Raw genomic sequence first — 24,844 nt, forward strand, 5'->3', positions numbered from 1 at the left:
CAAGATTTAAATAGACTTTATTGTTACAACAGGGGCCCTACCGAGCAGGGCCTTATAAATCAATATATGTGGTCCCATGATGTCGCAATGGAGAAATCGAGAGGTCACAGTAATTGAAGGACGTGGTCCAGGGGAGGCTGGCCAGGAATGCAGCAGACATGATCAGGACAGGCCAGGGGTGGTCAGGTCACAGGGTGAAGAGAGAGGACGGTCCCCCTTCACTCCCGCTTCTTGTAGCTCTCCAGGTGAGACAGGACCCAGCCGGACGGAAGGAGGATACACAGGAAGCAGGAGGTGAGCCCAATGGCGATATCCTACACAGAGCACAAGGAAGAAGGAACCCCCCAGAGTAAGGACTGCCCCAGGCCTCCCACAGTCGGAGGCCAAAAGCACCCCCTCAGGGAGTCAGGACTCAGGTTCCAGAGGAGAGACGTAGCAGATCCAAGGTCCACTCTAGGTCTTGAGGTAAAGTGTCAGATACAGTGGTGGGGGCCAGCATGGGTTAGGATCCATGGAGAAACCCACCATCAGTTGATAAAGTGAAGGGACAGGAACGAGAATTTTAACCTGCTTAGAGCTGATCTGTTGAGACCCAGGAACCCTGCATTGGCCAATAACTCTAAAAATCCACCTCCCCTTCCTTGCCTTCGAAACCCCTCCCTTCCCATCTCCTTTCCAGGACTTGCTATTTAACCGCTGGGGCTAGAGATAAAAGACTTTCCACATCCACTTTCATATTCCCTATAGCAGTTGAGATCACAGCAAAACCTGGAGTCACACGGAGTTCAGATTCCTTCTTTGCCACTGAAGGTGTGACTTTTGACATGTTAATACACTGCTCCTAAATTTCAGTTCCCTCAACCACGAAATGGAGATAACGGCCCTTTCTTCTCCGGGTCTCTGGGAGGACTGGCTGAGACCAACACAGCAGTCTTGGCACAGTGCCTGGCACGGAGAGGGGCTCAGCCGATGCCAGTTGCTATATTTTCACTATTATTTCCTCAAACGCTGTGATCTCCCCCGGCTGTGCTTTAACTGCAGATCTGCCGATCCGGATTCTGAAGACTTGCATTCAAGGCCGGGTTCTGCCGCTGAGGCAACGTACGAAAACGTCAAACGGGTGAAAACTGTCACGAAGGGTTAAACCCTCCCACATTTCTGGTCACGAAGGGTTAAACCCTCCCACATTTCTGGTAACTAGAAAGACCTCCTGTCCACCCTATTCCCTAATATTTATAGTGGGAGCTGTCGTCAGGCACTCCTAATAAACGGATGAGTAAACGGAGTCAGAGAGGGCTTGCTCGAGGCTGCACAGTGATTAAGCAACAGGACTGGGACTGACAAGAGGTGACCCGAGATCTTGGGGCTGACTGAACGACTCTGGCCCGGGCACTGTCCCTTCCAACATGCCAAAACCAGCGCTGCCACCCCGCTATGCTGCGAGTCGCGAAGTGCGGGACAATCTCAGGCCGCGCGGTCCAGTGCTCCAGACCCGGCCGCCCCAAAGCCGCCGCGGAACCCACGGTCCGACCCGCTCCTCACCATGGTTCCGAGCTGCTCCCGCGGCGGCTTGGAATGGAGCTGGGCACGCGGCACCAGCAGCCGCCGGGCCGGGCCAGTCAGGCCCCTCAGCAGCAGCGGCGTCAGCACAGACATGACTGCACTGAGTACACTGCAGACAGCAGAACGCAAACCCAAGGTCAGGAAGTCAAAATGGAGAGCGCGGCCGGAAGTTCCGGAGTTAGGGAGGCAAGGAGAGGGCGTCCCGGAAATGGCGCAAGGACACGCCTCCCGCCCACCCTTGTCAGCTTTTGGCGCGTTCCTCGAAACAGCCAATTAAAACCATCCTACCGCCGATAGGCGGGGCATCGAGGGGCGGCCCCTTCTGTTTTTCCCCGCCCCCAAAGCGGCCTATCTTCCTGAGCGACATCTGTAGTCATCCTATCACATAAGTCAGAAACCAAGGCGGCACTCTACACTCCTCCCTCCATTCATTCAGTATTCAAATCTCTCTCTCTATTCAGAAATCCCTCCTCTCCGCCCAGCCTCTATTATTTCTGGCGGGAACGCCTGACACTGACCTAACTGAACTCTCCCTGACTTACTATTACCCTGTCTAATCCCAGTCTTCACGCTGTGGCAGCCGACCTTCCGCCCTTCCTCCCTCCATCCCTTCCTTCCTTCCTTCTTTTTAAACTTAAACCTAACCAAGTCGTACACCACCTTGACTTGGATTGGTTCCCATTGCTTGCTGGACCAAGCCCCAGTATCTGCATGTGACTCCAGCCTCATCTCTAAATATTCCACACCTTCCTCCTTGCTCACTGGTCCTCCCTCTACCCACTCTGCCCTGCCCTAAACCTTTTGGTTCTTTGTATCTTATGCTCTACCTGGAACACTTTTTCACCTCTTAGCTAGCCTTCCTTTTCCACCACTCCAGCTTCCACTTACTGATACATCTCACCTTATTCGACAAATATTTACTAGCCACTACTGTGTTCCAGAAACTGTTCTGGACCTGTAGTGAACAAGAACTGACAATCCAGAGGGGAGAGCCGGACAATAAACAAGAACTTAATGAGAAGCTATTGAAAGTGCCATGATGTGATAGGAAGTAATGAGGTGGCACTGTGTCAGTTAGCCTTCACTGGCCACCCCAGGCCTTGTGCCACCTCTGTGCCCAGCAGTCCCCGTGGTAGCACTACCCAGAGGGTCGGTGTCCATCCCTGGACTAGGGAGCCACCTGAGAGCAAAGTCTGTGGCTGGTTCACCAAAGGACCGGGTACACATCAGACACTCGGACATTCATGAATTGCAGGAGACTGAACAGTAGGTGTAAGGTGAACAGGAAAGGGGCGAGGGGCCAGCCGCCGAGCCAGGACTTACCCATGTAATCTCATTCCATCTTCATAACAATGTCATGAGGGAGATGCTATTCTTTCAAATTTTTTATAAAGGAGAAAATAAACCTGGAGAACTGGGTGACCTGCTTAAGGTCACGTGACTACAAGGCGGCCTAGGCAAGATTCCAGGGCAGGTCTGTCTGCTCAGAAACCCATGCTTTTAACTGTCGCGCAAGCTGCTATGGAGGAGAGTTTCCAGAAGTTCCAGTTTTGATGTTGTGGTCAATAGCATCAAAGGCTGTGGCAGGGGATGGGGGTGAGGTGGGGTAGCAAGAGACTGGGAAAACTGCTATGGAGGAGAGTTTCCAGAAGTTCCAGTTTTGATGTTGTGGTCAATAGCATCAAAGGCTGTGGCAGGGGATGGGGGTGAGGTGGGGTAGCAAGAGACTGGGAAAACAGGAGCATTGGAGGAGAAGCCTCAGCCCCATGGGGGCAGAAAAGGGCCTCGCAGAAAGGCTGCAATGACCCCAGAGGATCCCAAAGGGTGGGCTGTGCCTGAGCTTCTCTGGAGGAGTGCACTCCCAGGCCCCGAGGAATATATCAGGGCCTTTCTTCACCCCTTTCCCACCCACTTGTGGGCATTGTTGAAGTACACTGGTCTCAGTTCCACCCCACCCCACCCCCACCCCTACCACCAGGCTCCCTGCCCTTCCCCTGCCCTGGGCTCTGGCAAACAGCCCAGGTCAGATGCTTCTAAATCCCCGCCCCACCCCAATCCAAAGGGACACAGCCTAGGGGCCCAGGGCTGGGCTGCCTGCCACTGGGAGAAGGAAGGGGCAGGGACCTCCCTGCTGCCCTACTGGGTTTTGTCAGGCTTTTGTCCTATGAACAAAGTAATAACGCCCAGATTAGAGAGCAGCCAGGCAAGGGACCCTAAAATACTCGAGGAAGGGAGGGGCCTTTCTCTGTTTCCCTGGATTACTCCCTCAAGAACAGCATGTTCAACTCCTTCACCAGCAGCTGGAGGAAAAGAAGTAAACGTTTGTGAAGCAGGCACACAGGTGTTCTGTTCCAGGGCTTTCCTCAAGGCCCCTGTGAAGTGGCTTCTCCCAGAACCACCATCAGAGGAGGAAAGAGGATAGCCAAGGTTAAGAACCATGGCTGAGCCTACGATTGCCAGGACAGGGTCTGCAATTAATACTGTTGGGTTAATACTAACGTCTCTGCCCTTCTCCCAGCTCCCCAGCAGCGCATCCCTCCAAAAAAGCAGGGGCAGGTCTTCGACAAGAGAGTAGGGGACCCTGTGGTGTTTTATATAACCAAACACTCTATAGCAGTGAAAACGAACCTCCTACAGCTACAGTTATTCACACGAAGAGTAGCAGGAAGGACTAAGCCATGATGTGGCGGGGTGGTCAGGTAGTGGGGATCCTGGGGGAAGCAGGAGGGCATAGGGACTGGGAGAGGCGTGATGGGGCTTCTGGGTGCTGGTTACACAAATGTGATCGCTGTGATAATTCCATCGCAAGTGGCTAGACATTCACAACTTGTGCACATTTCTGTATGCCTGTCACATTTCAGTTGTTTTAAAACAGACAAGAAAAAATAGCAAGGGAAACATAATGTGTGATATGATCTTGTTTTTCTAAAATAAAGAAAAAGCATCTAGAGAAAGACGGACGTCTAAAAGGACACACAGAGTGAACAGTGGTGTTGTCTAGATGGTGGCAGGGACATTTTTGGCCTTTCTCTCCTGCATTTGCCAACATCGCACATGGGCACTCCTTACAGCATTAGGTAAGCAAGCAAGGAGATGGGGATTCGCTGGTTCAATGAGTGATGTTTGCCCCATGGGTGACAGACGCTTTGGACTGGCTTCCACAGGGCAGGGATCTCCTCTGACACCCTGGCAACTTCTGCACCGTCTACAAGGATGGGGAGCTCACTCCCACCCCGGGACTGCCCACCATGACCAGATTGCAGGAAGTCTCTCCCTGCATGGGTGTGGTGGGGGGGTGGGGGAGGCCTAGAGGCCCCAGCCTGGGTCCTGGCTCTGATCTAAGCGGTCCTCCAACTCCCCCTTCCCTGATGGGGCAGTAGGAACAGGTCCCAAGCCTTGGGGATGATAGAGAGCTGGTCCCCACTCCTGAGACCAGCTTCACAAACCAGGTCCCCAGGCCCTGATGATCACATATGGGCTGGGAAGATCCCATGTGCTCCATCCCAGAGCTGGCCCCCAGACCCACTGACCGTACATGGGCTAGAGTGGTAGTCCCTAACCTTTTTGGGACCAGGGACCGGGGCTCCTATGAGAATCTAATGCCTGATGATCTGAGGCGGAGCTGAGGCGGTGATGCTGGCGCTGGGGAGCGGCTGCAAATACAGATGAAGCTTCATTCACTCACTCGCCACTCACCTCCTGCTGTGTGGTCCTGCTCCTAACAGGCCATGGACTGGTACCACTCCAGTCCGTGGCCCGGGGTTAGGGGACCCCTGGGATAGAGAAATACTAGGTGCCACCCACCCCAGGGCTGTCCATGGCCCGGGGTTAGAGATAGAGAAATACTAGGTGCCACCCACCCCAGGGCTGGTCCACTGTCCAGTTAAGGCTCTGGCCCAATAACTTCTCTCTCCAAATATGGATCTTTTGAGTCCTGGAGACGGGGGCCACACCCCAGCACCATGGGGTCAGCAGGTACAAATCTCTTAGCACTCCACCCCTTCCCCTGATACCTTCTGGAACTTACAGTCACCCAGAACATCTGACATGGAGCTGGTACCAACCTGAACTGGGGTCTCCGGTCTCCCCGCCTAGCCTGGACTCTCCTTCTGGCATGTCAAGTGGGTGCCAGGCACCGAGCCTGGGGTTGGCCAGTGGGAGGGTGGCAGGGTGAAGGAGACTACCCAGGACGCTCATTGAGGGCAGCTGAGGTGTAGAGGGACCGTCTCCCTGAGGTGGGGATAGCAGCAAGAGGCCCTAGTAGTACCAGGAAGGGCCCAGTGTCCAGAGGAGGAAGGTTCAAGAAGGGGTGGCCGCAGGTCTAAGCCTGATTTGCTGCATTACTTCCCTCACCTACCTGGGCCTTAGTTTCCCTATCTGCAAAATGGGAGCAATCCTGCAAAGTCCAGCAAGAGAAAGGGGCAGGAGGGACCAGTCCCCCTGGAAGATAAGGGCTGGTTTGAATCTGAGCTGGCCCTGGTCTGGGATGACAGGGAGCAAGGAGCCCCCAGGCTGGAGGTGGGACAGGGAGAGGCAGGGTCCTGGAGGGGGCATCTGCTCCTCCTGGAGCACAGCTCTCCCCAGGCTCCAGACACCCAGGAGTGGGCTCTGAAGCAGTTGTTGGGCTGAGCAATATGGGGGAGATGAGGAGGCAAGGAAGGGGTAGGGTGCAGGTGCTGCTCACTCCAGGAGGACACAGCTGGTTTTGGCTCTGCCCCAGTGGTCCCACAGGGAGCCGGTTGGTGGCTAACCCCTTCCGCCCTGCAGCCACAGCCAGTGGCCACGTGTGACGAGGACTAGATCACCTCGCTCATGTGTGACACCTTGGGCTTGGCAAAGGCTGGCTTCACTGGGAGGGGTGACAGTCAGACCACCAAGTGTCCGCATGCTGCCACTCCCCGTCCCGCCAGCCCCCAGGGTATAGTTGGGTAAACTGAGGCTCAAAGAGGGTTGGGAGGACAGGGAGAGGAACTGCCAGCAAAGCCTCTACAAGCTGTGTGTGGCCTGGAAGGAGCACAGGCACCATTCAGCAAAGCCCCACTTAACCCCAAGGGCAACAGCAAAAAGATGACTCAGGTCATGCTCAAGACCTTCACCCTTGCTGTCATGTATGGCCGTCCAAACCTGTGGTGTTGCTGTACGCCTCTGGCTGCACCACCATGAGGACCATGCCCTGTCTCATCCTTACCCTGCCGTGACCCCACATCCATATCCCCCTGCCTTTGGGACCCCAGCCTGGACTCAGTTGCAAACCCTAGGGACCCTTTCTCACCTCCAGGCCCCTGACCTCTTTTCTGACCTCAAGCCCAGGGTGAGAGCTCTACTCTTTTTCACTGTTCTCAATACCCCGTCTCGCACCCAGGCCCCCAGAGGACCCTAAGGCCCTGTACCTGAGAGCCCCACCCCTGGACTCCTGCGCCCCTCCCCACTCACTGCATCCAACAGTCAGGACTCGGGCTGCCCAGGAGTGCGGGCCACCTCCTTGCTCCCCATCCCCGAAGCCCCCGTGGAACCCACTGCCCAGGCATCACGCTGGACTCGAGACAGCGGCACCCACGACGTGCCCAGCCGAGGGCTGCGTGCTGCCCCTCACCATGCAGTACCTGCCTGGACATGGCGGGCCAGCACCTCACCGGCTACCTCATGAGGGTTCTCACTGAGCGTGGCTATCTCTTTGTCCCCACTGGTGAGGGGTGGGGTAGAGGAGCCACCCCCGGGACCCTTTCCCCGCAACAGTGCTCTCCTGTGCCAGGGCAAGACCACACCTCAGTACAGGGCCTGGCACACCAGCCCTTCTCCTGGGGCCCTGGGGCTAACAGTCCTTGGGGAAAAGTGGGGCACGGGGCCCAACCCCCCGGGCAGCTGTGGCTTCAGTTCTGCTCCCTGGCCTTGGCTCGGGGCTATGCCCCAACCCCCTTCAATCAGAGGCTCCAGGTCCTTCCCAGCCCGGTCCCTGTCCTTCAAGGCCTCCTCCCTACACTGAGCGCGGTACAGTGTGGTCTGACCTCAGCCCCAGAGGGGCCAGCAAATGTTCACCTTCATAGATTAAGATCTCAAAGCAGAGATTCCTGAAGCCCCAATACAGGTTTACAGGTTCACTTTGTCCACTTCCGCACAGGCAGAGTCCAGGAAACGAAGGGACTATGTGTGCACGCACATGCAGGCGGAAGGCTCCCACAGATGCCACTCTCCCTGGCCTGGTGATGGGACTCGGGGGGTCCGGGGCACAGAGGGCTAAGCTGGGCTGCAGGGCTAAGCCAGGGCAGCCAGCAGAGGTCAGGCTCACCTTTCCTCTAACTCGTCACTCCTTCCTCCCCCATCCAGCTGCGGAGAAGACCGTGCAGGGACATCAAGGAAAAGCTGGGGCACAATGGCCCTAGACTCTGAGTGTGACATGGCCACGGCTGCCTCCTCCTCCTCTAAGGAGAAGAGCTACGAGCTGCCTCACAGACAGCTCGTTGCCACTAGCAACGCACGCATCCCGTCCCAAGACCCTCTCCCAGCCCTCCTCAGTGGGTAAGCCTCTGCTCCACGGGGTGGCCACTACCCTGACACTGGCCTTCTCAACTCTAGTCCCCATCTTTCTTGGCAGTCCTCTACATGGGACAGCAGTAACCCCTCTCAGGTAACAGTCCTCTGGTTGGTGACAAGCCAGCTTTGTCCCGCCAGGCCAAGCCCTGAGAAGGAAGACAGGGCCTTAAGACCAACAGGTACCAAGATCAGCAAGACAAGTTACAGCTCCATCATGAAGGGTGACTGACATCTACAAAGACCTGTACGCCAGTCATGGCCCGTCTGGGGCACAACCTCATACCTGGGCACTGCAGACTGGATGTGGATCACTGCGCTGGCTCCCGGCACCATGAAGATCAAGGTGGGGAGAATGACACCACCATGATGGAACGGCCGTTGCAAGGATTAAGCCGAGTACACATCCCCCTGCGCCTGGCACACAGGAGCGCTGAGTGTGAGCTGTCACTGGCATAGCAGAGGCTGACCAAATGCCAGTTTCCTTCCCTGTCACAGCCGAGTAGCAACACATCCGCGTTTGGCTGTCCAGTCTACGAGTCTCCTCCACGGTACCTTCCCATCTGCCCAGACCTTTGTTCTCAGGCAGTATGAGAACAGCCTCTTGAACTTGGCGAGGAATTGGAGAACTAGGGTAACCCCATCCTTGGGGACATGGACCTCCTTCGAGGCCTGCCTATGAAAACCAGCTGGCACCCAGGGCCCTCCCACTGGGGAGGTCGCTCAGGTTCTGACCACTTATCCGGCAGCTGTGCCTCTCGCTCCACCTGCTCGCTGAAGTGTGGCGTTTCAGCAAGTGCCACTGGAGAGCAGCAGCCTGAGCTGCAGCTGGAGGGAGGGCTGGAGGCAGCGCACGAGGCGGTCTGTGGAGGACCGAAGAGGGACACTCAGGAAGGTGGAAGGCGCAGACCCAGCCAGCAGTGATGAAGAAAGGGCCCCACCCCTTCCAACTCTGGCCATTTACCTGTGGCAAGGAGATGGCCATTCCGGGACTCCCTGCCTGGGATGTAGATAGCCTTCAAGAAACAAGGAACTTGGGGGCAAAATTTTGTCACATGAGAAATCTGTTCTATGATTAGCCAACAAAATGCGCTGTCCCTCCCTGAAGACTGCGATGCCATTCTTGGTGCCTCAAAGACAGAACAGCTGCAGGAACCATCCCCTGGGTGTGCCCCGCCACAGGGCCGTGGCCACAGCACGCTGGCACCCACCAGGCAGCTATTACCCCTGCTCCTCTTTCCCCAGGTAACTGCCCCACCGGAGCACAAATACTCCGCGTGGCCTGGGGGCTCCGTCCCGGCCTCCCTCTCCGCCTTCCAGCAGTTGTGGTCTCCACGGATGTGGCCACAGGAGCACGATGAGGCGGCCCCTCCAGTGTCCGCAGGAAGTGCTTCTGAGCCCTAGCTCCCAGCCCACTTCCTGCCTCTCCTCCCAGCTCACCCTGGGCCAGGACTGGCAGGAGTCCCGCCTGAGAGAGAAGCTGCAAAGCTCCATCTGTCACACTCAGGGGACTGGACAGAGCCTCCCCAGCTCATAACTTTCCTGCTCTGTCAAGACTGACATGAGTTACCCTTCCTCTGGGCCTTTGTCTTTGCGAGTGGAGGGAAGAGGGGGTTGGAGTCTAAAAGATGAAGAATACTCTGAGTGATGCATTAAAGTACAGGGAGGGAGGAAAGCCCGACGCTCTCATCTGACTCCCGCACAAGTTCTCTGAAAGTTGCATTAAACTGCAGATGTCAGATGCCGCAGCGCTTGGCATGGGATTCTCTCTGGGATGCAAAGCAGGAGCCCCTCGGGAGACCTCTGACCTCTACCCAGGGCTTCTGGAAAGTGGCACAAGCACATGCATTGGGTCTCAGTTCCCTCCTCTGGCTGCTTGCCCCAGATACCCTGAGGTTTCTCAGGCCTGAAGCTGCCTTCACAGGAAGGAGTGTGGGGCCATCACAGCCATGTGGCTCCCAGCATTTGGGCCCAACGCTGTCACAGTCTGCGGTCTGGGGCATCCCCCGAGCTCACACTGCCCACGGCGCCCCAGCAGGAACTACCCGGCAGCTGAACAAAGTATCTTTTATTTGTGACGTACAAATACAACCAATGCAAAATGAGATCACGTTTTCCCTTTGATTCCAGTGATAACAAGTTGCTAAAGAAAAAATATATATCAGGGAGTTTATCTTCAAAGTTTCCTCTAAAAACCACAAAGGGTTAAAAAGAACCATACACGTCATGTGCACATTTGACATCAACAAAAATAACCTGAAATAGAGTGAATATAACTAAGGAAAAGAATCAAAAAATATTTTAATGTGCCCCACACAAACAATAAAAAAGCCTGGCGAAGGCCGGCGATGTTTCTCAAAACCAAGACCTGGAGAAGTGGGGAGAGACTGACGGCTGAGAACAATGGACTCAACACGGACAAGAGCGACACGCTGGTCTCAGGCAGCGCCTTGCCCGCCCCAGCCCTGACCTCCTGGGCAGCCCTTCCAAAGTGGCCGGCGCGGCAGGCTGAGCAGGGCGTGGCATCAAGCACCCAGCCATCCATGGGCTGGGAGTCAGCTGTCCAATGACTGGAAAAGAGACAACATGCACTGCACTCACCTTACGTGGGACTTACACTGGGAGTTCCTTTTGGTCCCCTTGAGTGGGAGGGATCAGAAATCCATGATCTAAGACAATAAATAGTTATCATTCTGTATCCTTTGAGAAGCCAGGATCAGAGGAAACACTCTTCCTGAACATGCCTGTCGTTCCATGATTGTTGGAAGGAGCCCACCGATGCCCTCTCAAAAACTGAAACTCTCCCTTTCGAGTAAAGTCCCTGGGAGCCAGTAGGACAAGGGCACAGGTGGGCTTATTCCAGTGTAAAGCTGCAGGGCCCTCTCCAAGGGAGTGACCCATGCCACAGCTGGTGGGGTCAAGAGCAACGGGGGGCACTCAGCAGGGGCTGGGCCAGGTGAAGGAGGCTGTGTGCATAGTCCCCGACACAAGCAGGGACCCAGGGGAGAAGCGAGGTCGGCCCCGGGGAGATCCGCCAGCACAGATGCCCGAGTCAGGGCAGAGGCGGGCTGTGGGCAGACTCTGAGGTCAGACGGCCCGGAAGACCGCCACGACAGCAACTTCACAAAGGCGAGAACTTTGAGACACTCCTGAAAGCGGAGCTCCAGGATGTCTGGGGGAGGCGTTAGGTGCTTTTTCCTGGATAAGGATTTGGTCATTTTTTCCCTGGAGGGGGAACAAGGCCTAGAGATCAGGACAAGTGGAAGCTCTGACCCTGCACCCTCTGTCTTGTGAGAAAAGGAAGCCCCCGCCCCACCCTGGCTCCACCCCACTGCCGTAGGGCGAGTCCAGAGAGAGGGAAGCAGCTGATTGGCCACCTAGGCGTTTCTGCTGCAGCCTGAGCTGCTGGCCAGGGCAGTGGCTCTAGCGCCTCACTGAGGCAGCGGGGGGTGAGGCTGGGGAGTGCAGGCAGAGGGCCTGCTGCTGGCTGGGGGCTCTCTGGAGAGGGGCGCCCCATCTGCAGAGAGCTATCAGCACCAAGATACGCGCGGAAACAGCACTGAATATGCCAGGAATGAGGGGTCCTTCTGGGGGAAGACGATGGGCTCCCTGATGTTATTCCCCCCTTGAGAGTAAGGACAGAGGTATCTGGGGTGGGGGTGAGACGCAGGGAAAGGATGATGGAGAGGAAGAGGCAGGACCTCTGGTTTTTTCTATGAATGAAAACTCAAGTCACTGCCATGAGATCAAGAGGTTCAGCTTAGAATGCGGCGAAGTCCAAAAGCCCAAAGAAGCAACTGTCCGCACGCAGGCCGCATTCGACACCTTGTTCCTGGTCCTCTCAGCCCCTCTCTCACTGATAGCAATGGAGAGGGGTCAGCCTTCTTCCAGAGTCAGCTGGTCTCCTGGAACGACTCCTCTCTAACTGTGGACCCATAAAAGCTAGAAAGAGCACTCTTGCTTCCCTGGGTCATGGCACAAAAGACCTTCCCACGGTCTCCATCAGCACGTTCCGTCCACAAAGCACGAGTCTCTCTGAAGCCTCGCTCTACGCCCAGACCTTACACCCAGTCCATTCCTCTCCGGGGACTGGCCAGACCCGACTCGGGGCTCTAGGACTTCCATAACAGTGGGCACAAACACCCCATTTGTCCAAGCATGTGGCAGGGGGATGGAGGGGCTTGTCAGGAATCCAGCTACAGAGAAGTCGGGGAATCTTACGCTCCAGGACGCAAGAGCAGAGCATGCGGACGGCTTCATGCCCGGGCCTGCGCCAGCCCTGCCCTCAGCATCCCGCGCTCTGTGCTCCCTCCTGGCACTCTGCTCCTCTAGGAGCCAGGAGGAGGGACAGCTCGGGCTGCTCCTCCTTGGGGTTCCATGCCCTCAGGGTGCAGCCTGGCACGTGCAGGGCTGAGGAGGCCACAGCTGAGGGCACCTGGCAAGCGGCGTGAGACGAGGGAGGAGAACAGGCCTTGGAGAGAGCGTTCTGGCTTGGGAGCTCAGTGGCAGCAGCCACCACAGTGCCCGCCCGCATGGGAGTGCTGACTGTCCCCGAATTTGGTCCTCCGGCTCAGGATCTCGTAGGAGCAGTCCTCCCCACAGCAACCGGACATGCTGGGGGAAGAGTCATCGATTTCGAATCTGTGGGGCAGGAGGACAAGGTTGGCTGCAGGGAGCTGACTGCCTCCCTCCCCGGCCTGATGAGACCCCCTAGCTGCAAGGGTGCAGAAGGAGGGCAGGGACCAAGCCAGAGGACACTCCCACACCATCCCGCAAGTCTCCAACCCCCACGACCACTGGACTGGGAGCTCAGGCGTCCAGATGAATGGGGGCTGGGCCCAGGAGAAAGGCACTGGGCAGGCCCCTCCTGCACCTAGAGTCCCACACCAGGGCCCAGCTCCTTACTGCAGCGCTTCTCTGAAGAACTGGTAGGCACCATGATTGTGCTTAAATACCGTTAGCATAACTTTCTTCATCTGTGTGCTGAGAAGCAAGCAGAGAGAACACCTTCCAGAAAGAGACAGATGCTAAGCCGTGCTTTCTCTCCCATGCCTCTGCCATTTGCCCGAGAAGCACTCCTGAGCCCCAGCTCCGTCCCGGCACCCACAGTGCACAGTGCGCCCCCTCTGTTAGGGCGCCGAGGAGATTGCACAGGCAGCAGCCCCCGCTCCCCCTGCACCTGGCTGGCTACTCCACTTCCTGCCTGCATCCCCATCACGCACTGAGCTGACCGCACAAGATCTGGGGTCACAGCAGGGCAGGGAGTATCTTGCTGAGAGGGTTCTAGATCCTTTCTTTCGAAAGGATCCTTCCCATGAGTCTTGTCCTCCGTGGAGGCTCGAAGGGCAGCAGATGCCTCAAAGGCAGCTCCTTCCACATGGGGGGCCCTTACCTATTGGCCATGAGCTGCAGGATCTGTATGAGGAACTTCCCGAGGCCTTTCCGCCGCACCTTGCTTTCCAATTGCACTTCATAGCTGGGTGACGGGAGCAGAGACACAGGTGTGAGGAAGTGGCAGGTCCTGACAGCGGGCCCACAGCCTGACAGGCACAGTGTACTCTGCCACCAGGCTGGAGCGCCTAGAACAGCACTGTCCACGCCCCCAGCCACACCCCCAAGCTGAGGCTCCTACCAGTACAAGACTTCATCCCCGCACTCCACGTCAAACCGGAAATGAGAAAAGGCAACGGGGACGGAACTGTTTTCCCAAGCAATGAGGTACCAGGCTCGGTCGTCTGTCATTTCTTCCCGTTTCTCTCGGTCCTTCCAGCCCCACTCGCTCTGCTCATACCTGGGAGATTGGGGCACGGTCAGGATCAGGAACTCTGGGAGAGGAGAGCGGCCTGGGGCAGAGACCCGTCCTGCCGAGTGCACCTACATGGTCTGCATGTTGGTTTTTGTCAGGTCAAAGGCCCAATCCACGGTGGCTGGCTCCAGTCCCGACACTCGCTTACATTCGATGGAGACATTTAACCTGGGCGGAGGAGAGGAGGCAGGTGGAGCCGGCTGCTGGCCCAGCGCTGCCCGCTGGCCTGGAAGCTGGCAGTGGGGCGGGCCTGACAGCAGTCCATCAACACAGAAAAGCCAAGCCTTGCCTTCTCGGAAGGCTACGGCAGCTGCCTGGGCGGGAACTAAGCCTTTTGGGCTCAGATTAACAACTGTCATCACAGGCCCACCACCCTGACCGCAAGTCCCATTTCCTGCCTCCCCTGCACAGCTCGTAGCAGTCCCTGACGCCTCTTTCTCCCCAGCCTCTTCTGTACTTCCTGATTTACACTCATCTCCTCTGTTCCCTTGGTTCCCGCCCTGAGGCATTTTCACTCTTGCTTTAATTCTGAACTGACTCCTCACTGGGCTCCCTTGGGACCTCTTCCTACTTATCTACCTCTCTCCTTTGAAGGTGTCTGGGTGACCTCTGACCCTCTGAGCAGACTGTGGCCCATACTCCGCTCTGAGGATACAGCGGGGTCTCAGCTGATCAAACAGGGTAGAACCTGGTCCAACCTCACAGTGTTTTCCTAAACTAACAAATGCTGTAGGCATTCAGGCATTTTAATCTGCTAGTTACTTCTAAATGAATTTTAAGTAAATTACAGTTAAACGCCTTGGCCACACTGTGAAATCGCATTCTCTAGGAAGTGTCACATTCTGAAAGTACTGAGGTCAGCTCCTTGAAGTCTTTGCAGAGCACCACAGCAGTATCTCTCAGTGGCTTCTGACACGACCCCTCAGAGGCGGCTCCCACTGGAACCCACCCTCACCTCTGCAGACTGGCACACCCTTTGAGCCACACAGGTGCTCAGTTTTATAAGTTTGAAACTTCCTGGCTCTTTAAGAGTCTTCCTTTCTTTGCACGTAGTGACCACGCAGTAGTCAGAGATGCCCAAACACAGCACTGCATCTGTCTAAGCTTTTTATTTTCTAAAAAGCAGTCTGTAGGCATGACACTCCGCTACTCTGAGTCAAGTTCAGGAATGCAGGATTGCAGCCACGCGAAGCACACAAAACTCTAGGCACTGAAGGAGCCCCGAGTCAGGTGGCACTGACTGCTTCAGAGCTGTTGCATATTTCTGGAAGTCAGTAGGAATGTGGAGTATGGACACTAAGAGCTAGCACAGGACAGGATGGCTAACCTATGTCAAAGGCCCTCCCAGAAGCTGAATGACAAAGCTACCAGAGGAACTGTAATGTGTCTGATATAGACAGGAAGAATGAAAACATTAATGCGATATTATGAAATCCAGACACAGCTATGAAAGGCAAATAGAGTGTTTCCTACTACAGTCTTTGCTTCATAATTCATATATTTGCATTTGTCTATCTTGTCCGTTAAAATACTCGTACCAGCTGCTACTTACAGAGCTGGATACATTCTTTTTCCTCCTCAAAACAATTTTGTGAGTTCGGCATCTTCACTCTATTTAATAGATTAATGAAAGAGGCTTGCAGAGTATGGCTCACTTGTCCAAGTATAGTTAATAAGAAGCATGGTTATGATTCAAACCCATAGCTGTGATTCCCTAAAACCATAACCCCCACTTCCCCTTCAGCCAGAGCATCTCTGGTAAGACAAATTATGCATCCTATTTTATAAACCAAGAGGACAGAAAGGGGAGGGGGGCTCTAATCAGGATCCTAAGATAAACTGGATTAGTAGTAACTGGGTGGTAATATCGGCTAACACTGATCTAGCTTTTAGGATGCTCCAGGCACTAATGCTTTATACCTAATCCTCCTGACAATTCTATTGGGAAGGTGCTATTATTAGACCCATTCTTGATTAGAAAATTGAAACACAGAGAAGTTAAGTGATTTGTGCAGGGTCACAAAGCCAGTAAGTGGCTTTTAACAAGTATACCATACAATGAAGGAAAGAGTACTGCATAGGGAATTAAAAGCCCCCTTGGCTGCCAGAGAGAAACTCTGTAAGCTCGAATTTCATTCAACTTCTCCGAGCCTCAGTTTCTCCCTTTATAAGAGGAGAGAGTCAGCCTATATGATTTTTCAAGTGTTTCAGCTCTATGATTCTTTGTCTAGAGAGAATAACACATCCTAGAGACATCAGTCTGAGATTACGCAATCTTTGCTCATCTATGGATTCCTCTGTCACCCTCACTGGGGACATTTTATATCAACAGGGCACACCAGCTTTTTCTGCTTTTTCCTAACAAAGAAGAACGAGAAAATTTGAGTCTGAAGAAGCCCACTCTGGAAAGGGAAATTCCTGAAGACATGCAAAGAGACAAAGTTAGGAATGCTGAACACTCACCCATTCCGATCATATTTCTTGAACACTGGGAAAGCCTCCAAGGGGTCTCCAAGCTATGGAGGGAAAAAAAAAGAGGATTAGCAAAGACACACATGTGGCAGGGTCGCAGGCTCCGCCTTCACATCCAATGCTGGTACGACCCACCTTGGGAGGCTGAGCCCCTGGGCCTGGGGGCTCCCTCAGACAGACCCTTCATCTGCCTCAGCTCTGAGTTCACATGTCGGAGGCTCAGGAGAGGTAAGTTAGCTTCATTTGACAGGGTAAGACAAGACTTTACAAGCCTAATGCTAATACTAGCCTGCGGGCATACAACCTGCTCACCGCTCACTGGACCCAAAGGAGAGAGGCCACTTAATCGACTTGCATACGTCTAAGAAGCCCCCAACTAACCTCACCCGGTCAAAACCCAAAATGGGAAATCACATCCCTGAGACACATCTTTATAAATGTGGACTATTTACTGAGTGGACTAAAAGAATAAAAAATGGGAGATGAAGGGGGCAGGAAGCATGACCAGAATCTCTGGTTCAGCTTGAAAACTGGGTCCATATGGTGCTCAGATTCACAGCTACTCCATCCGACTGCAGACCCTTGAAACCAGGCAGCTGCATCTTCCTGGTCCCAGCACAGCCTCTGGGACTTCATGGGCAGTCAATGTTTGAAGGAATGAATGAGAAAATTACATATTTTACGAGGGAGGTTTCCACCCTAAAATGCAAAATCTTAACGAAAATTTCTCGACTCTCTTCTTTTGGTACGGAGGAGACCCCCAGAGAGCAGCAGCCACTTCCATTTGAATCTGCATTTCCCTCCCTGCCCACGTGGGCCAGGGAAACTCTCCTGCTCATTTTGGCGCATTCTCCTCGGCAAGGAGGCAGCGAGCGGTGTGGGTGGGTAGTAACACAATTCTGCCACAGGGTGGCGCCAAAAGAAGTAAAATTAAAAACCAAGTTGAAGTTCCAGGATGAAGGGACTGGGAAGGAGGGGAGAGTCACCCTGTTGGCGGCATCCACTTTGGCACAGACAGCATCCATGGCTGCTCGCTCCTCCAACCGCTTCTGCTTCTTCTCCTTTGCTTTGCTCGACTTCCTCTGCAACAGGGAAAAGCAAAGTTGGCTGGAGGGGCTGTGGCCAACCAAGACCTGACTTTCCCTTTGAGGAACTGAAGGGTCTGTGTCCACAGGCCTGGCCTCAGCGGCAAGAACTTCAGTCCCAGCTGCTGCACACTTGCTGGGGTGGGAAAGATCCAAGCAGGCTCCAGTTGTGAGACCTTGGGAGTGTCATCAACTTCTCGGCTTCCTTATCAGGAAGAATATTGACCCTTAGGACAGCTGAGTCACTGTGAGGACCCAGTGAGACCACGTGACAATGCCTGCAGCAGAGCCTAGCCTGAGTAGGTACCTAATAAATATTCACCACCTCCCATCCCTTCCTAAGGAGGGAACAACTAATTTTAGACACAATCAGGGCAAGTTTCAGGGAGGAGATGGCATCTGAGGTGGCTGCTGACAGCTGTTCCTAAGTATAAGTTTATTCAAAGGCTTTTCAGTGTCTTCCAGCTTCCGGCGTGGGGACAGCCCCTCTGGGAGCTGGGCCCCTTTCTAAACTAAGGCCAGGGCACTCTGGCTTAAGGAGACAGCCGTTCCCCAGAAGAGCTGCTCAGCCAAGGCCAATGAGTGGCAGGCACACCATCCACCTAGTAGACAGGGGAGAGTGAAGGGCCCCAAGGGGTTCACCTGGGGACAGAGGCCATGCTGACACATGGCCAGCAAGGCCAAGTTGCAGCCACACGGGCAGCAGGGAGGAGCAAAAGGAGGCTGTCCTTGCACAGAGGGGCAAACGGCGAACCACCCATAACCGCATCTGGAGCAGATCCTATCCTGAGGCCCGTGTGGGGTTCCCTCAGGCCTAAATGGACTCGCTTGTCCTCCTGTAAAAGCTGGTAACACAGGGAAAAAGCCCGGCTCTGGAGTCTGACAGGCCTTAACCAAAGGCTCTTTCTGCTCCTCAGGCCCTGTGGTCTTCGGGCAAAACACAGCCCTGCTCTGAGCCCCTTTCTTCATCTGACGAGTGGGGCCCCTCATATCTCCTTGGAAGTTTTAAGCCCATGAGGATGAGGATTAATATGGCACATGCTCAATAAATGACAGCTCCCGTTCTTACTCCCAAGGACCAGAGTAGCACACTCAGCCCGAACCCAGAGGCACCCCAAAAGCACTGGTAAGATAGCTCTGCTTTTTACCAACTGCCCCCCTCATTTCCCCGAACTCACCAAAAAGAGGTTCTGCTACCTCCAATCACAGATACTGACTGGTCCCAGGAAAGGGTGAATTGAAAACCAGTGGCTGGGAAAGTTTTTCAGGATAAATTCCACCCTCGGTTCCCCAGGGAGGGACACTGCTTAACTCACACTTCAAGATACCGCGGCAAGAGTTCAGATACCAGGAACACAGAGACTGCTCTAGGTGTAAAGTCGCCCAACACCAGCTATTTATCATCTGCAGGCTGAGCCCTGTGCTGGAAGCCAGACTAGATCCCATTTCTTACCTCCCTAAAGGAAGGAACAAACAGAAGAGAACAGGCCATCTTCACAGTGCTGGGATCTGCGGACAGAATGAGCCCCTCTCTATCACATACAAGTTTTAGAGCATCCATCGTTTTCTTTGGGAAGCTGGATTTCAAGACAACATTGAGATACACTCAGCTTGCAAAGCGTTTTCACGAATATTGTCTGGTTCAATTCCCAAGACAGAAACCATCATCTCCCTTACACATACAGAAACTGAGGCTCAAAGGGATGGTGTGACCCATTCCGAGTTCCCCAAAAAGTAAATGGCAAAAGGGAGACTCAACCCCCGGGGTGGGCAGCAGATCCAGTGTTCGTTCTACCAGGGAGAACCTAGGTCAGTGTCAAAGACCTCAGCCTGACCAAGGTTAAGGTCAAGATGAGACAGGGAACCCTCAAGGCAGCTATTCAGCAATTCATTTCTCATTACCTTTCTGGCTCGGTAACCACAGGTATGACACGCCAACACAGTGCCACCCCAGGCCCTACCTCCATACTGGGGTAGGAGTGAGGAACAGGGAAACCTGAGACACAAGGTCTCCAGGGCTGTGTGATGGGGCAGAAAGAACATGAGCTTTGGCGTCAGTCAGGCCAGGCCGATGTTCCTCCCGCCGCCCCCTGCATGGCCTGTGAAGGCAACTCCACCTCCAGGAAGATGGGGTTGCAATGCTGGCCTCACAGAACAGCTGTAAGGACTGGTCAGGAGTCAGCACACTCCACAGCAGAGGCGGCTTCCCTCCTCCACGCTGCATGCTGCTCTCTCTTAAGAGGATGCAGAGCTGAAGGATCAAAGGTGCTGAAAGAAAGAGACTCCCGGGACCCAGAAAGCACTGAGATGTGGGTTCCCTCCGTAGCATCTCGTTTCTGAGCACATGAAGTAAGTAATTCCTAAGCACGATCAGCAGGAGAGCCAACCCCGGGCCTCCAGATTTATGGGCTCATTCATGCAGGGCAACAGGCGAGCCAGGCAATCCTCAGAGCGAGGCTTGGGGCTGCCACGGCTCCAGACTGCAGACCATGAAAGAGCCCCTTTAGGCGCTCTGCTGCCTGCACACGGGGTGTGAGGCAAGCTGCGGCAGGCTGGGCCAGACAGGCACGGGCTCCCCCACGAACCTAGCGCACACTAGGGAAAGTGGTCTCCTACTGTTCCAATTAGCTTTGCCCTGCCTTGTGGAGGTAAGACTATCCTGTGGGGACACAGAAAAATTCTCCTAATTAAAATGGGAAATAAGCACAGTGAACAGTAAAGCTCATTGTGGTTAAATGTCTTTCCCAAGGGAACTTTATATAATAAAAAGAGTGTGGGATTTTGAGTCAAGAGACCTGGATTTGATTCTCAGCTCTTCTACTTAATAGCTGTGTGACTTTAGGCAAGTTATTTAATCTCTTTTCAGCAAGTAACTCAGTTTCTCTGAACCTCGATTTCCACATCTAAAAAATGGGGCTAACAATGCCTACACCTCCCAGGACTGTTGTTGAGGACAAAATGCTAGAAGGTAGTAGATACAGAAATACTTTACAGGAAGGACTTCTGTTTACAAGGACCCACTAATGTCAGATGCTCTGCTAGTGCTTCCATAAAGATGATTTATTTTGATCTTTACAGTAACTCAACAAGGTATGTATGTGTGCCCACCTCTTTGACGAGAAAACTGAGGCGCAGAGGCAAGAGAACTTTCAGGGTCACAGAACCAGTGAACAGAATTCTCAAAGAGGTCTTGCTATCACGCCCTCCCTCCACTCCCACTGGACTGTACACTCCATGAGGCAGAGGTCACATCTGCATTATTTCCCAATGTATACCAGTGTTCAGCAAACACTGATGAATGAATCATCCAGGATTCAGATCCGGGTCTGAAGCCTGGATTTCATGCTCCTTCTACTACATCAATTACACTAATATGGCACTTATTGTTATAGAGTGAGACATAAACGCTATCTTTACATGCAGCTGTGAAACTCCTCCCTCTGCTACTCTTATCAAACTAGCATCTCCACAAGCAGTTCTCTGATTGCTGGGCTCACATGGAGGAATTAAAAACACAAAAACATCAGATGAGGGCAGGAGGCACCTCTCAGAAAAAGGATTTGGCATCTTCTAGATTTTCAATGTCAATGCCTCCATCCCACAAAGTATTCAGGATCCAAAAAGAACCTGTTTCGGGCAAAGGGAGACATATCTAAATTCTAATTCCTAAGAGACAACATATCTGTGGCAGCCGGCAAAAGAATTTTGAGCATGATGCTCCATCTGATACTGTTCTTTCTAAGCCTGAGGGCAGGCTGTCAGAAGGAGCCGGGCCCTCTGCTGGAGGGCGACGACCTTCCCCACAGTGGGGTGGGGCGTCCACAGCCCTGACCCATGAAGCCATGAGGATAATGAGATGTTTCCAGCTCCATTTCAGGGAGGAAAATTCAAGTCTCTTTTGCAGTGAGTTTTAGGTCAGAAGAGACTAGGTAGGGGCCGTTCTGAGAAACACACTTGTAAACAATCAGTAGTAAGACTGGGGCCCTAAGGGAAGCAAGGATCACAGTATCTCTGAAGCCTGCCAATGAGGAAGCGATGAACCAAAACGGCATGTAATACTTCTTGTTTTCTGCTTAGTCTGTAGGGGCTGATGCTGGGTAGCCACTTACCAAGTGATACTTGGCACATAGGTTTTATTCACTTTCAAGAGCTGGGTCTGGGACCTTTCAACCAAGTCTCGGTTCAATGTGCCAAAGTCTCTAGACTTGACTTTCTGCATGTGAAGTACATAGTATTGAAATCCCTTGTTGAAATATGGTGAATGTGTTTTGACATGGATTAGACAACTATTTTTGTCTAACAAGTTGATTTGTTCAGTCAATAACTGAGTGAGAAAAAAATCTAGGTTATTAACAGTAGGGACAAACCCAATGGGTTAAAAATAGCACAAATCTATTTTGGATGACTAAAGTAAAGGCTGAGAATACAGGCAAAAATACCAGCCACTATTTAAGAGGCACCTATTTGGCCATTTACATCCACTATCTCATTTAATCCTCGAATCTCTCCTAAAGGGTATCATCATCTTCATCGGACAGATGAGGAAATTCAAATTCAAATTCAAATTCGGAAAGGCCATGTCACGATATCATGCTGCTAGCCAGTGAATGGGGTTGGAACTGAGGTAGCTCTGGCTCCAAAACCAGGGCTCCCCACAGGTGGGGAAAATTCCATGTAAAAACTAATAATATACACAAGGAGCACCGGTTACATTTTTAGGAGAGTGACTGATGCTACTCTATTTGGCACGTGGGATGGTGAACTCACAGAAACATGTGCATAACTTCTGCCAAACCTCTATGAGCACGTGCCAAGGAAGGGCAAGAAATGCGACTCCAGGCGGCCTTGCACAGAACAGGTGGTCACTATGCGTCCGCGGCTGCGGGCACCACCAGTGGTCCCGCTTCAGTCTCCGGCCCACCTTCTAAACGGCTTCTCCGTGCAAAGCCACCGGCTGTCCTAAGACTGCTACCAACCCAGGTAAGAATTAGCACCACCTCACTGCATCTAGGAGGCCGTGAAGGCAGGCCTCTGTTGGAAAGAGACTGTTTTAGGAGGAGGAGGAGCCTGGTGCAAAGGTTTCGAAAGAGAGTAGAGGAACGGGCTCCACTGAGATTCCGAGCAGCGGGAAGCACAGCGGCCGCGAATTCGCGAGACCCAAGTCGGGGTCTGGCCCCAGTCACTGCCTGTGTGACCTTGGCTGGGCGCCTTCTTTTCTCTGGGCCTCAGTTACCTCCAGGCCAGGAGTGGCCTAGGATGCGGAAGCCGCGAAGCTAGTGACAACCAGGTGACGGTGACCCCTGGGGGTGGGGGGGATACCTTAAGGTTTGCGCGGAGGGAGGGAGAAGCCACGAAGGTAACAGGTCATCCAGGAAGGCAGGGCCGACGCGAGGGGCGGGGGGGGGGGCACCCAAGGAGGTGGGGCCCGGAGAAGGGGCCTCCACAGGGGATTCCCGGTCTGGGACCAGTGTGGGAACACGTCGAATGGGGGAATCAGGTCATGTGGGGGCTGGGGGTCACGTGAGGCCGGAGGGGGTCGGGGTCACGTGAGGGGGGGTCAGGAACAATGGGGGCGCAGGGCGCGAGGGGAGCGGGGAGCGCTCCCAGCCCTCGAGTCTCCTCTCCCTGCCTCACTCACCCCCATGGCGGCAACGGCGGCGGCAGCCCTCAGCTCCTCCTTCCCACACTTGCCAGCAGGGAGGCGGCAACGGTGACTACGGCGGCAGCGGCGAAACCAGAGCGGCCGTGGGCCCCGCAACGCGCATGCGCCTCGCGGGCCTCCCGCGCGCCCCGGTGGGCAGCGCGCCTGCGCAGAGACGGGGAGGGGGGCTGGCGGGGACCGGCGTGCAGGTGGAGAGCTCCGGGGGCGGGCCGAGGGTCTCGCAGCCTAAAGAGGCGGGAGGCGCGGAGCAGCGTCGCGCTGGGAATGACGTAGGCCCGGGCACGCCCCCCTCTCGTCAGGCTGCGTCTGTAGCTATGACAACCGCCGCGCCGGGCTGAATGCAGCCGGCCTTTGGGCCGCTGGGTGGGTGGCCTCGCCACCCCAGCGCTCTGCCTCTCTGGGGCCCCGCCCAGCCCCAGACAGCCAGAGGAGCAGCCACCTTCACAGACGACCAAACGCGTCACAACTTCTGAAGTACTTTTTTGAAGTAGCCCCTCCTGTAACCTTCGGGCACAGAACTCTTTGGAACCGTTCCCACCTTCTAAATCGTGACCTCTTTAAATTCTTTTCTAACCAGAATCCCTTTATTCAATCATTCATCTTGTCACCATTCATTCACTTTCCATTCATTTGCTCTCTCAATAAACGTTTACTGGCACCTACGCTGAACTGAGCCCAGGGGCCACAGAGAGGAGCAAAATGCCCGTTGCAGTCCAAAACACTGTTTAGAGAGCAGACAGGCATGCACAACTGTTTAATGGTAAGTGGCTGATGCTGGGAAAGTGAGACCCCAAGCATATTAGACAGTTTTTCAGTCTATCCCAGAAGATCAGAACATGACCCCTGCATGACCTGCCTCAGAACCACCCGGGGAGCCTGTGCATTGTGCATACCCCTGGGGCCTATCCCCAGAAAATCCAGAGGAGGAGCCAGAGTCTTGGCTTCTAAGATCTCCCCAGTAGGGTCGAACACAGGAAAATTGTAGAAACGCTGCCCTAGACTTAAGCTTCACAGCCTATCAGGTTTTGCTCATTGTCTCATCTTCAGTGCTCAGTGTAATGAAGGCCTCCAAACAGGTATGCAAGCAGCATTTGCTGAGTGGCTATTGTATGCTAGGCACTGTTTCTGGAAGCAAAGAAAGCAATAACCAACAGAAAAGACACTGCTCTCATGGAACTTGTATTCTAGAAGGAGTATTCTAATAACGTTTGATGATATAGATTCGACAGAGAAAAATCGAGCATGGAAGGAGGACAGGGGAGGTCGGGGTTTCTCGTTTTAGCTAAGATGCTCAGCGAGGGCAAACATGAGGTGACATTTGAGTCAAGATCTGAAGGAGAGCAGGGGACGAGTCATGAGGCTATCTGGGAGAAGGACATTCCAGGCAGGTGGTACAGCTAGTGCAAAACACCCAAGCAGGAGCATAATTGGAATATTCGAGGAACTGCAAGAAGTGAGTACAATGTGGCTGGAGCAGAATAGTAGGAGGTGAAATCAGACAGGTAAGTAAGTAGAGGATCATTTAGGGCTGGTAGGGTTTGAAAGACTTTGACTGACTGAGACTAGAGCGAGCTGGGTCACCATCGGAGAGTTTGAGTGGAGGAGCAGAAGGGCTGCTCCCAGTACCACCGGCTGCTGGGCTGAGAAGGGAGTGTAGGGGTGAGGTCAAGGGAGAGGCAGTGCAGTAGCCACTGCTCTAATCGAGGCAAGAGCGATGATGCCGGAACG

At 54.0% G+C, this 24,844-nt stretch overlaps 2 protein-coding genes across 4 annotated transcripts; both read right to left on the reverse strand.

Annotated features, from left to right (window-relative positions):
• On the reverse strand, nucleotides 1-1,726 carry LOC102882053 (cytochrome c oxidase subunit 8A, mitochondrial). The gene is made up of 2 exons (XM_006911168.3): nucleotides 1,543-1,726; nucleotides 1-314 (listed from the first exon to the last, which is right to left on the reverse strand). The coding sequence occupies exons 1-2, from the start codon at nucleotides 1,654-1,656 to the stop codon at nucleotides 219-221; spliced, it is 210 nt and encodes a 69-aa protein (XP_006911230.1). The 5' UTR covers nucleotides 1,657-1,726; the 3' UTR covers nucleotides 1-218.
• An 8,418-nt stretch (nucleotides 1,727-10,144) lies between these two features.
• On the reverse strand, nucleotides 10,145-23,309 carry NAA40 (N(alpha)-acetyltransferase 40, NatD catalytic subunit). 3 transcript variants are annotated; one of them, XM_006911169.3, is made up of 8 exons: nucleotides 23,093-23,306; nucleotides 17,356-17,451; nucleotides 16,361-16,413; nucleotides 13,970-14,065; nucleotides 13,724-13,882; nucleotides 13,484-13,567; nucleotides 12,997-13,074; nucleotides 10,145-12,732 (listed from the first exon to the last, which is right to left on the reverse strand). In XM_006911169.3, exons 1-8 carry the CDS (start codon nucleotides 23,096-23,098, stop codon nucleotides 12,591-12,593), a joined length of 714 nt encoding a protein of 237 aa, XP_006911231.1. In that variant the 5' UTR covers nucleotides 23,099-23,306; the 3' UTR covers nucleotides 10,145-12,590. The 3 variants fall into 3 exon arrangements, with proteins under 3 accessions (XP_006911231.1, XP_015444341.1, XP_024902016.1); XM_015588855.2 differs by lacking the exon at nucleotides 23,093-23,306 and adding an exon at nucleotides 22,774-22,918; XM_025046248.1 differs by lacking the exon at nucleotides 17,356-17,451 and having other exon boundaries at nucleotides 23,093-23,309.
• Nucleotides 23,310-24,844: the final 1,535 nt, after the last annotated feature.

Source organism: Pteropus alecto, unplaced genomic scaffold, assembly GCF_000325575.1.
Source record: "Pteropus alecto unplaced genomic scaffold, ASM32557v1 scaffold43, whole genome shotgun sequence".
In the NCBI taxonomy this organism is placed as follows: Eukaryota; Metazoa; Chordata; class Mammalia; order Chiroptera; family Pteropodidae; genus Pteropus; species Pteropus alecto.